The sequence below is a fragment of the Eurosta solidaginis genome, chromosome 3 (assembly GCF_040869045.1).
Source record: "Eurosta solidaginis isolate ZX-2024a chromosome 3, ASM4086904v1, whole genome shotgun sequence".
Lineage (NCBI taxonomy): Eukaryota > Metazoa > Arthropoda > Insecta > Diptera > Tephritidae > Eurosta > Eurosta solidaginis.
Genome location: NC_090321.1, coordinates 14,858,573 through 14,871,098, shown reverse-complemented (window position 1 = coordinate 14,871,098; position 12,526 = coordinate 14,858,573). Strand labels below are relative to the sequence as shown.

At 34.7% G+C, this 12,526-nt stretch overlaps 2 protein-coding genes across 2 annotated transcripts; both read left to right on the top strand.

Annotated features, from left to right (window-relative positions):
• Nucleotides 1-476: 476 nt before the first annotated feature.
• LOC137245846 (putative gustatory receptor 36a) lies at nucleotides 477-2,636 on the top strand. Its single transcript, XM_067777061.1, has 2 exons — nucleotides 477-1,462; nucleotides 2,484-2,636. The coding sequence occupies exons 1-2, from the start codon at nucleotides 485-487 to the stop codon at nucleotides 2,634-2,636; spliced, it is 1,131 nt and encodes a 376-aa protein (XP_067633162.1). The 5' UTR covers nucleotides 477-484.
• A 1,106-nt stretch (nucleotides 2,637-3,742) lies between these two features.
• Nucleotides 3,743-4,320, top strand: LOC137246677 (tigger transposable element-derived protein 3-like). Its single transcript, XM_067777697.1, has 2 exons — nucleotides 3,743-3,873; nucleotides 3,936-4,320. The coding sequence occupies exons 1-2, from the start codon at nucleotides 3,743-3,745 to the stop codon at nucleotides 4,318-4,320; spliced, it is 516 nt and encodes a 171-aa protein (XP_067633798.1).
• Nucleotides 4,321-12,526: the final 8,206 nt, after the last annotated feature.

The following is a 12,526-nucleotide window of genomic DNA, read 5'->3' as shown; positions in this document are numbered from 1 at the left end:
GCGTTCTCTGAGTTTTGTATATTTTTGTTTTGAAAACGTGGAATATTTTCTACGTTTACTGCGCATCCTAGACCGAGAGAATTGCCCTATTTAAATTAAAACGAAATTACATAAGTAGTGAATTTGATATGAGATCTCTTAAAAAAAGAATAAGGAATACACTCGAATTTTCGAAGTAAAAGAACTTAACCTTAAAAATTTGCTGTATTGATTTATTTGTTATAATTTTGTTTATATGTTTAACGCCTCACCATCGCACGCATTAGTATATTGATATTAATTATTAAAGCACTGTGATTGCGATACCATCTACTTGTCGGTAACCAGCACGTGACACACACTAATTGATATAACAAAGTAGCACCTTTCTGATTGGCGTACCTCCTTAAACCAAAAAGCAGACGGTCAAATTTAGTTTAAAATAATGCGTCACTTATCGCACTACATTTTTCGCTTGTTTTACTATTACACGCTGCTGTTCGGTATGATTCGTAACGAATATGATTTTCAAAATGACCGCATACGACCAACTCGCCGCATTGCAGTTTTTGCAGTCGTGTCCAACCTTTGGGCTTTTACGCAAATACCTTTGCAATACGAATTCGATATTACTGGCTATGTACAACAATCGAAATCTAGCAGTCTATATGTGGCTCTCTACAAGTCAATGGCCGTCGTACGTACTGCTGGATCTATTATCATTCTAATATTATATTGGTGGCATCGTCATGAGATAGCTGCACTGCTTGCCGATTTTCAACGCTTACGTCATAATCGACTTAAAATTGTAACTTTGTCACCTATGACAGTTTGTGGGTTTCGTAATGCTTTGTTGCGTAAGATCGCATTTGGTTGGATTGCCGGAGTGTTCCGATTGTTATCAACTGCACATTTGCATAAGTGGCGTGATCGTTACAATTTTATTACAGTATCATTCAGTTTATCAATACAAAGCCAGGTATTTAATCACATATTTTTGATTTCCTGTGCTTGTAATCTTTATTTGGAAGCATTGAATGACGAAATACGTCGCATAGTGAATACCCTCATGGCGTCAAGTGGGCAAGAGCCGTTGAGTTTATTTCAATTTCGAAGACGTCGTCGTAGCTTAATACGCAAATTCAATTCATTAATCATGACACGAAAAGAATTGCAACGCAACGTTGCGCAATTCAATAAAATATTAGGCGTGCAAGTATTTTGTGTTATCTGCAGTTTATATTTATATAATATAGGCATAATCTATACGATATATTCGTTAACAAAACCAAATGAGGCGAAAGCCTTGCAAATAACTTCTTCAGAAATTGCCGTATTTTTGTTTGGAAATTTTATGATTTTTGTTGATGTGGCAGAGTCTGTTTTGGCAATAAAACGACTGCAGGCGAATTTCACTTTGTTCTTACCTGCAATGCGTAAATTATTAGAGCTACGTCAATTGGATGATCATTGGAAACGAAGTGTAAGTATTAACTACAGATAATGTGTTGTAACAATTTTAGTGCAATTCCCCTTATTTGCAATCTTCTGCTAACGTTCGAATCACTAAACTTTTGAATGAAGGACTCCACTATTTAATAACGCAAAATGGCCTTTGTTAAAGTTCTTCACAATAACACTACTATTGCTCGCCAGATAGCGTCTTAAATAAAACTGATTCTCGCGCCTCTACTGATGCGGCCTTTTATACTCTGTGATTTCTCGTTGCATTTTCTAGGCGCTTCCAGAATTTATTTAGTTACTGCTATAAAATTATAACTGCAGATGCACGTGTATAGCTTCTCATATACGGGTGTATTTGTGAGCGACACTTCCACAATTATAATTGCATACTTTTGGGAGCATCTCAGATAAGATATCTACATGTGCTTGTGCGTTGCTTCTCCGCTGAGTGTACGTACATAATGATTTAATTATTGATGTGCATATCAGTCACTGCTTAGCATCGGCTTAGAGATGATGGTATTCCTTAGTGCTGCTAATATTCGCTACAGTATTTAAGAGTAGTTGCGTTTATTTATATACATATATAGCACACCTAGATTTAAAGCGAGTTGATTTTAAAATATTGATTTTACTCAATAATCGCTCGTCTACTTAACGTGCATTTCTAGACTGAGTTTTACGCTACATTTATCTATGTTCACAAGTCATAACAGCCTAAGTCTAAAATGACGCAATTGAAAAGGTTGTAGAAAACGCTTCAAATCTCGAATATAAAAGTCAAATATCATTCAAAATCATTGGCCCAAATATGCGCCGTTATTAATTATTAAAATTTAAAATCATTAATGTTTATTCCATTAATATAAAATGCTATATAAAATAAATATTATGAATCCTCCTTTATCGACTTAGGCGCTTATGATTTGAGACCACAGAAATATAAGTCGCATCGTAGATAAAGTGATATTTCTTAAAACTGGAGCCTCAAAAACTTGCAGATTTCTAAATAATGTTAGAAATCCTCATTTTCATTTCAGCTGGAACAGATTTATCTATACGAAAAGTGCAACCCGTTTCGCCCGATCATATTAGGCATGATCCCACTGGACGGTGAAGGTGTTTTACGATATATTGCTTCAACATTATCAAACTCAATTATTTTAGTGCAATATGATTATGCAAATTTCTAAATTTCAAACTTGTTGCATGCTTAATAAATGTTAAAGTATTACTTTCAAAAACAAAAATACAAAGATTGAAGTGTAAGTAGCAAACTAAACAGAGAAAATTGTTTCGAAATATTTTTTAGTAAAAGTCAAGTATTGCACACTTACTTCCGCCATCAATAAACTAAATCTGCTACAACAACAACGACACCATAAGTACAAGAAGGCCATGGAAGCAGCAACAATACTGTTAAAATAACATGAGGTACAGAGGAATGATTGATAAATGTAGGATCGAAGATGCGAAAGAGTTGTAGGCGCTTTTTAATTTTAAAAGGCAGCGCTTCAATAAAGCATATGATCAATTTGAACATGAGACACACTAATATGTGAATTTATATCACTAATGTTACTACAAATAAAACTATTCCTACAGGGTATTTGCCATGAAAAGAAATTAAAACGAACGATGGTGAGCAGAGTTGTTAAGGAATGCAATCACCCTGTTATTTCAAAGTTGCTCAGCACTCAGCTGGGGCTAAGACACACATACGCGTGTTCTCTCGCTAACTACATCCATACATTTGGGACACGTACAAAACATATACAGCGAATGTTGGAATTTTATTATCTTACTTTTGTATGTCCAAGTGAAAAATCAAGCACAGACAAGTTAATGCTTACAAATTATGCGTTTTATTCATTTGCAGTTCAAATTGAGAATCCGAATATTAAAATGGATACAAAGAGAAAAAAGAACAGACAAAGTTCAGGGTTGCATGAATATGTACGTTGTACACAGAATTGTATTTCAACAGCGAAATTCCCTATTACGGGCAGTCCTTATAACCGGACAGATTTTGAACAGAAAGGTTTTTCATTAATTTTTTCATACAAATATCACCCTAATAAACGGACACTCTAATAATCGGACGCGGACAAAGTATTTCAAACCATTTTCGTAAAAAAAATTTCTCATAACCGGACAAAATTCAAAAATATCACAAGCAAGCTTTGTTGTACATTATAAAAATGAAATAGGTGATTCCCCTTTTATCATGTATGCACACATTCAAACCGTGTGTTTCAAATTAAGGGTAGTTTTCCATTCAGTTTGTGAGGTCAGTTACATGCGAATGGTTACGTTCAAAGTTCGTAATAATAAGACGCCGAAAAAGAAGGTACTTTATATTAAAGAAAAAACGGAAATTATTAATGTTTTCGAAAAAGTTAAATTATCAGTACGTGGAGTTGCAAAAAGGTAAAGTATAGTGAGCCCAAAAATGTAATAGTAGTAGGTACACGTTTATTTTGCTTTGAAAGGTTCAATATTGGCAAAACACAAGCTGCTAAAATCAATAAAAATAAAGAAAAAATTCGTTATAAATGGGAATCTGGAGTTAATGTTCATCAAAAGCGAAGTTTTGTTAAAGAAGGCGGCTCTGAAATAGATAAGAAGTGTTTTAATTGGCTCGTTAAAGCTAGAAGTCAAAACGTTCCGATTTCTGGTTCCATTTTGAAAGCAAAGGCAATGGAAATTGCAGGCAAACTGTGTGTACGTAATTTTAATGCTTCAGATGGATGGTTAAACAAGTGGCGAATAAGGAATAATGTTGCTTTCAAATGCGTATCTGGTGAAGCTACCCATGTAAACCAGGATGGTGTCGAACAGTTTAGTACAAAACTGCTATCTCTGTTGACCGGTTAAAAGCCTCAAGACATTTACAACGCAGAAGAAAGTGGCTTTTTCTTTCGTGCCTTACCTGATAAAACCCTAGCTCTTAAATTCGAAAAATGCGTGGGCGGTAAACTATCAAAGGAAATACTCACAATTTTGTTCTGTGCTAACATGGCTGGAGATAAGGAGTGCAATGTACAATGTACTTAATTGATATATGTATATGTATTTATATGTAATACTAAAGTATGCAAATATTCTTTACTTCCAAAAATTTCTTAGATAAACTATGTACAATATAATTTATATGTATGGTATATATTTTGTGACTTCATTCCTTATAAGCGGACATCTCTCATTGCCGAACAAAAACACTGCCACGTTGAGTGTCCGGTTATATGGATTTTCACTGTACATAGCTAGTAATCAACATATGTTTTAGTGAACGAAAAAGAAAGAGGATTCGATATGGGTTGCGCTATACAACCCCTTGAATAATTTGGGTATTTTAGTCATCTCTTGCGACAAGCATACCTACCGCGGGTATATTCTATGGTTTAGGTTTTGTTGGTAATGCTTATTTATACCTTTTTCTGATTTAGTACAGAAAGTTGCAATTGAAATTCAGAAAGTTAAAATTGAAGTTCAGAATATTCAAATGAATTTCAGAAAACTAAAATTTAAGTTCAGAAGTTCAGAATTTTCATTTTAATTTCAATTATAATTTTCTGAACTCTAATTGCAAATTTCTGAACTAGAATTGAAAAAGGTATAGTCGAGTTACTTAAAATATTTTTTTCTGACAATTTTTGTTGTTATATCGGCCTACTGATTTGTAAGATCGCGGGTTTGAATCGAGCTCAAGGCCTAACAATAATTATTTTATCATTACACTGTGCAACAGCCGGCTGGGTATTGGACCAAACCCACTTTTTTGTAGAGATTGAGGCTTAAGTAGACAAAGTACTATCTCTGTTTTTCGAAGTTAGCCTCCAAAAAATAGGTATCGGCTTTCGAAGTTCGAAATTCTACATTTCGAAATTTAATTTTTTTTTTTGCTAACGCGTTCAGGAAATTGAAAAAGTAAAAATGTGTTCGTGGTCAGTCTTTTCTTCTATTTGAATGGCTGAATTCTTTTTTGAAAAATTACAGTACGAGCAATTCCAGTGAGAGTATGCGCAGACATGAAAGTAGTAGCCACTATCATGGGACTATCTGACTTTTAACCTCGTATAACATAAATGCATATATGACTGTGCTATGACATCGCTTAGAAAAAAATTAGGAAGATATTCGATTTTTCGAAGTCAAAGCACTTAGCGCCAATAAACTTCCTTTTTTTTGTATATTTGTCATAATTTTGTTAATTTTTTTTTCATATGCTTAACACGCATTAGTCTATTGAAATTAATTAATAAAGAACTGTAACTGCGATACCATCTTTGCTTTGTCATGGCAGTATACTAACTTGTCGGGAACCAAAACGGGACACAAACAATTTGACATAACAAAGTAACAACTTTTTCTTTGCAGTAGATAGTCAAATCACAGAATACAAGTTCAAATTTAGTTTAAAATAATGCGTCACTTATCGCACTACATTTTTCGCTTGTTTTATTATTACACGCTGCTGTTTGGTATGATTCGTATCGAATATGATTTTCAAAATGACCGCATACGACCAACTCGCCGCATTGCAATTTTTGCAGCGGTGTCCAACCTTTGGGCTTTTACGCAAATACCTTTGCAATTCGTATTCGATATGACTGGCTATGTACAACAATCGAAAGCTAGTAGTATATATATGGGTCTCTTCAACTCAGTGGCAGTGGTACGTACTGCCGGAACTGTGATCATTCTAATATTATATTGGTGGCATCGTCATGAGATAGCTGCACTGCTTGCCGATTTTCAACGCTTACGTCATAATCTACTTAAAATTATAACTTTGTCACCTATGATAGTTTGTGGGTTTCGCAATGCTTTGTTGCGTAAAATCGCTTTTGGTTGGATTGCAGGAGTGTTCCGATTGCTATCAACTGCACATTTGCATAATTGGCGTGATCGTTACAAATTTATCACAATATTATTTCTTTTCTCAATACAAAGCCAAGTATTTAATCACATATTTTTGATTTCCTGTGCTTGTAATCTTTATTTGGAAGCTTTGACCAATGAAATACTTCGCATAGTGAATACCCTCATGGCGTCAGGTGGGCAAGAGCCGTTGCGTTTATTTCAATTTGGAAGACGTCGTCGTAGCTTAATAAGCAAATTCAATTCATTAATGATGGCACGAAAAGAATTGCAACGCATAGTTGCACAATTTAATAGAATATTAGGCGCACAAGTGTTTTGTGTCATCTGCAGTTTATATTTATATAATATAGGCATAATCTATACCATATATTCGTTAACAAAACCAAATGAGGCGAAAGCCTTGCAAATAACTTCTTCAGATATTGGCGTATTTTTGTTTGAATATTTTATGATTTTATTTGATCAGGCAGAGCTTCTTTTGGCACTGAAGCGACTTGAGGTGAATTTCCCTTTGGTCTTACCAGCAATGCGTAAATTACTGGAGCTACGCCAGTTAGATAATCATTGGCAACGAAGTGTAGGTATTATTTTAAACACCAATGTATGTAAGAACAGTTATGTCTATATATCGTACAACCAGATCTTAAGCGACCTTACTTTAAAATTTGGATTCGACTCAAGAATAACTTGCTTAAGTGGTACAGAAAGTTCTGCAAATTTAGAACCAGTATAAAGTTTTTGTTAATGACGCAGTAAGCTTTGCTTTAACTATTTCTGAATTGGTGTTTCATAACATTTTAAAAAATGTGTATTCGTTTTGGTGGTCAAGCTTTAACAATGTGGAAAATGAGTAAGAAGAAAGAGCTGCATAAAAAAATTGTATACATGACAAAAATTAGTTGCAAAAAGTCGACAATACTCACAAGATTTTCATATGACACTACCCTCAACAACGGTGTTGCACTTCAAGTAAGGCTTAGTGTAGGACAAACCAAGAAGTGGCTGCCCAACAGTATCAGCAGACACACAGTTGGAGAATTGTGTTGTATCTCGAATTAGGAAAACCCGATCCATGTCAACAAGAGATGTAGCCGAAAAATCCCTAACTACACTTTTGCAAAGCACACGAATCAGGCAGAGAAATGGTATTTAAACATACAAAAAAAAGGCTTCCGAAACGAAAAAAGAGGCGTCAAAAACATTTCCCCTGTACGTAAGCTGTATGAGACCAATTTGGCAAACAAAAATTTTGTTGTTATTATGAACGAAGAAACGTCTTTGCTAATGGTCCTAAGAAAGTTACCAAGTATTCAGATCTACTGCTTGCAGTCTAGAGAAAACATTTATATTCGTGGAAAACCACCTTAATAGAAATGTGTCACAGAAAAGTCTGATTTGGCAAGCTTTTGTGAATGTGGGCATAAATCCATGCTATTCTTTACGTTGGGAACCATCGACGCAGAAATTTACGTAAAAGATCGTCTTCAAAAACGACATCTGACATTCTTATGTCGCTATAATGGTTAATCTCTATTTTAAATGGACTTGGGCTCCAGGACGTTACGCTCGTATCATCCAAAAGTAGTTCGAAGATAGCAATGTACATAATGTTCGAAAAAACTTGAATCCGCTCAACGTGCCTTAGCTGCAGCCCATTAAACGATATTGTGTTCATATAAAAGCAAAAGTTTTGAGAATAAGGAAACCAACAGAAACCGTCACAGGAGTAAAAAAAATTTGGCAAACAGCGTCGCTAAAAGTGGATAAACAGTTGTACAAAACTTGAAGTCGGGACTCTCCAGAAAAGTTCGGTCAAACGGACAGCAACGTATAAAATGTTAAAATTTCTTCATCTTTCATTTATATAAATATGTATTTTCATGTTAAAAAAAAAAAACAAGTAACTAAGTAACTGTTAGCAATTTATAAGCATTTTACAACTTGCAGAACTTTTTGCACCAGTCCACACTGGTCGGTCTTATATGTAGTTGGTGGCCAAAAATACTTCCAGTAGAGATATCAACGTGAAAGTTTGGTCACGGCTTTACAAATATGTGAGAATTATTTATTCATAAAATTGGTGAGGGTGATACCTTCATAGCGACCTACACTCACCCACTTTCACCGCATGCATATACATGCGCGATAGTTTGCATTGGTAAGATGTGTCTATCGCAAATACAATGTTTAATAGGATTAAATAAAGAAATTAATGTTATAAAAAGATCTTGCATACATAACAATAACAAAACAACAAACACACACAAAAGTTTACATTTGCATATCGTCGAGTGGGTAAAATAATGTCGTATGTTACATGGGAGTACATATAACATACGGCAATGATTTATCAGGGTGACGCTATCAGAAAACTGTCACAAAACATAGTTAGTGGCAGAAAGTGGCAGAAAGTGGCAGCTGATATTAACACTTTAGAATCCTAAAACTTTGACTAATAATAAGATATAAGTCCCAAAGTGAGGATCTGTGAGGAACCTAACTAAAACTTTAGATGAAATTAAAATATTTGTCCAAATAAACACGTATAAAGGCACAGGTGAAATTTTAAATAAAAAAAAAAAAAATAAAACAAGCTATAGACACGAAAATTATTTCAAAATGAAGTAAATATCTTTGAATTCAATATTAATTTTTATTTATTTCAATACTTTCAATACTTCAATGATATTTTATGTATTTTTAAATAACTTAAACTTGCATTTTATTTTTAACTTGGTCACACTGCAAAAACCAACTAATACCATAACCTCACTTTTGAAGCTATTCTTAAAGAGTTCAGTTCGAATACAACAAAAACAAATATACTTTTTAAAAGGCTCTTCTAATAAGAGATACTAACGACAGATTTGGTGACAAACTTTTCACTTTAATTTTTTATTTTTGGCCTATGGAACCGACCACTGTGCAGTCCTTACTTACCATTTGCTGTTTAGATAGATCGAGTTGTGCACTATATAAATATAGGGCACATCGTAGTTAAAATTATGTTTCCCACCACTCAAAAATAATGTATCAAATTTTCTTTTCAGCTGGAAGAGATTTATCTATACGAAAAGTGCAACCCGTTTCGCCCAACAATATTAGGCATGTTCCCACTGAACAGTGAAGGAGTATTACGATATGTTGGTTCAATAGTATCAAACTCAATTATTTTGGTTCAATATGATTATGGAAATTTCTAAAAGTTAAGCTCATTATGTACTTAATAAATGCAAATCAGTTACATGTTACAAATTACGTTACTGTCTCCCATTTTTTTTTTTTTTTTTTGGGTGCAATACTATAATGTCGAATTTCTTACAAACCACTGGTTTCTATTATTTTTTGTTTTTGTTTTTTTAAATAAGTAATAATAATATTGTAACGAATTTAGGAAACCCCGCTTATTTTACACCTTCTACTAACGTTCGTATCGCTAAATTGTTGAATAAATAACTCCAATATTCATAATGCAAAAATGGTCTTTATTAGACTACTTTGAAAATACTTCACAATAACACTTATACTTCGCAACTGATAGCGTGCTTAAATCAAACTGATTTCTGTTTACTCAGCTTTCGCTCCTTTTATACTCTCTGCTTTCTCGTTCACATACTTCTAGGCGTTCTTCTGCTAGAATTTTCTACTTGGATACCAGCTATAAACTTACCAGCTATAAACTAGAGATGCACGTTTATAGCCTCTCGCATAGCCATATGCGCGTGTATATGTGAGTAATGCTTTCACTGATGATTGTATACTTTTGTGAGTATCTCTCCGCTGCTCAAGTCAACGAATTTTAGGTAAATTATGAGAAACACCTGGACGAAAAAATATTTGGGAGAGGTCAAAACGCTTCCAAGTGTAGAACTGTAGGATTGCCAAACTATAAAAGTTGAATTTCTAATAAAGTATAGCTTTCATTTTTTTAATTATTTATTTTTTTATTTATTAGTCTACAAATTTAACAATTAGTCAGACTAAATATGATTAAAGGAAAAATGTACAAAGTGATCGATGCTATTGAATATAAATATTATATTTTAATATATAAAAAACACGTGTCACAGGTTTGAGGCCAATGAATCCTAAACTACTGAACCGATTTTGAATTTGTTTTGCACCCCGTGTGTAGTTGGATCTTACTTGAAATATAGGATAGGTTATATCTCAGTTTATAGTCGCAATATTATTTTATTGCAAATTTTTTTATTTGTTTATACGTAATAATAAAATGTTACGTACACGCAGTGGTGCACCTCTTTTCAGTTGGTATGGATATATTTGTGCACGTGCTTATTTCACTTTACATACATATAATATATATATATATATATAGATATATATATATATATATATATAGCACATCACTAGGACCGCCGAGAGGGGGCCCGGGGTTTCTGAGGAGGCCCGCGATTTTAGGTACTAAGACATTTTTTTTTTAATTCAGGAGAGTCTTTAGTTGTTCTATGTGCAATTTTTCAGCCGAACTTCAAAAGCAACGAGCATTTCGTTTTAATATTATAGTGAAGTGTGAAGAATAAAAATCTTTATAAATTAAACTGACTCGGAGTGGGACTGGACTGGAATAAAATACATACCACCCTCTGGGACAGGAAATAAGAGATGCAGAAAAATGAGAAGGAATTGAGAGAAGAGAAAAGAGAGAAGGAGATTGAGAAAGAGATATAATGAGACGAAGATGGAGATAGATGAAGCGAAAAAGACGGAGGGAGGAGTGAATAAAAGGATTAGGAAAAGTGAAGAGGGGGGGGGGGGGGGGGCAGAGTCAGACGGAAAAAGCTTACTACAATGTATGCAGATAGGCCAAATTTAGGGCAGGACAACGTCTGCCGGGTCTTCTAGTATTATATATTATATATTATATATTATATATTACAGTTGTCGGGGTGGACTGTGATGCCGAGCAACTGGAACTGATTATTATTAATGCTTCCGGAATGGGCGTGATTTCCAGCAGCTAGTTTATGTATATTTATCACACAATAAGTACGGCTGCATTGTCTGGAGGGTGGTGGATAAGATGTGATTCCAAGCCACCCTCCCAAATCATTGCAGCTGGGAACTAGTGTGGAATGTTGGAAATGTCGTGATCCCAAGCCATCCATGTGAAATACTATTACTCATATGTAAACTGGTATTAATTATGCAACAAGCGTAAAAGACTTACTATTCTCAGAGAACATTTTTTGAATTTTATTTTGAGAAATCATTTCATCACACAGCATCATTTGTTGATGCATTTCGTCACGAATCAAACCATTCGCCTTTTGAAAAACTTTGCTCTCGAATGCTCCAAGATTCATCCCATTTTCTATAGTGCCTCGTACTTCGTTATTGTGAGGTGACAGAACTTATAAACCATATACAACTTCCTCGTCATCTAGCAGTGAGGAGAAGTGACCCGTCCATTACTTGAGCGCACTCTGTACATCAACGACGAAGCCGTTATTACAACTCCACCTGGAATATTCATCGGTAGAGTTTTTGATAGAATTTTCGAATTTATTATATGCCAATATCTCAAGCTTTATGTTGTCTAACAACGTATCTTCAGGTTATACAAGTGTGCTTCCCCCACCGGGGCGGCTACCAGTTAACCTAACCTAGCCTTACTGGAAATCCTACCTAAGTTAATACGCTCGGTTGCCAAAGCGCTCAAGACCTTGTTTGCTTGTGACCTCCGAATATGAAATACAAGTTTTTCGTGTAATTTAAATAACTTTATTGTACCTTTTTTGGTTACTGACTAATGTGGATTGGCTACTGCAGTCTTCTCATATATTGGAAAACCTCATCTTGATACGGATCTCCGCGATATGTTCGTGAACGATGGTACTATGTTGCGAAGGTTCTGTCCCACCAGAAAACTGAGACCGCGGCTCCGAAAGACTCTTCCATTTTTATGCCCACTGTGGTAGACGTCGCATGGCAATATTGTCGTTCTGCCTTCCCCCGTCCATCGTGCTGGCTGCACAGCGGCAATGGTAATATCAGCCGGGCAGCTGAACGTCTTGCAAGAGATCAGACATTTCAGATATTACATGTCCTCAAATCATTGGTCTTAGAATGTCAACAGTGCAGTGACCAAAACATTTTTATTCATTACAAACTTAATAGACAATAATATGGGTGTATCTCTCAACTAAGTAATGCAATCAACCTGTAGGAATTT

Excerpts from the sequence above, each read along its gene's own strand:
- LOC137245846 (XM_067777061.1), top strand. The coding sequence starts at position 485 with ATGATTCGTAACGAATATGATTTTCAAAATGACCGCATACGACCAACT. Across the intron at positions 1,463-2,483 it reads ATGATCATTGGAAACGAAGT|CTGGAACAGATTTATCTATA; the intron begins GTAAGTATTAAC and ends TTTTCATTTCAG.
- LOC137246677 (XM_067777697.1), top strand. The coding sequence starts at position 3,743 with ATGCGAATGGTTACGTTCAAAGTTCGTAATAATAAGACGCCGAAAAAG. Across the intron at positions 3,874-3,935 it reads GTACGTGGAGTTGCAAAAAG|GTTCAATATTGGCAAAACAC; the intron begins GTAAAGTATAGT and ends TTGCTTTGAAAG.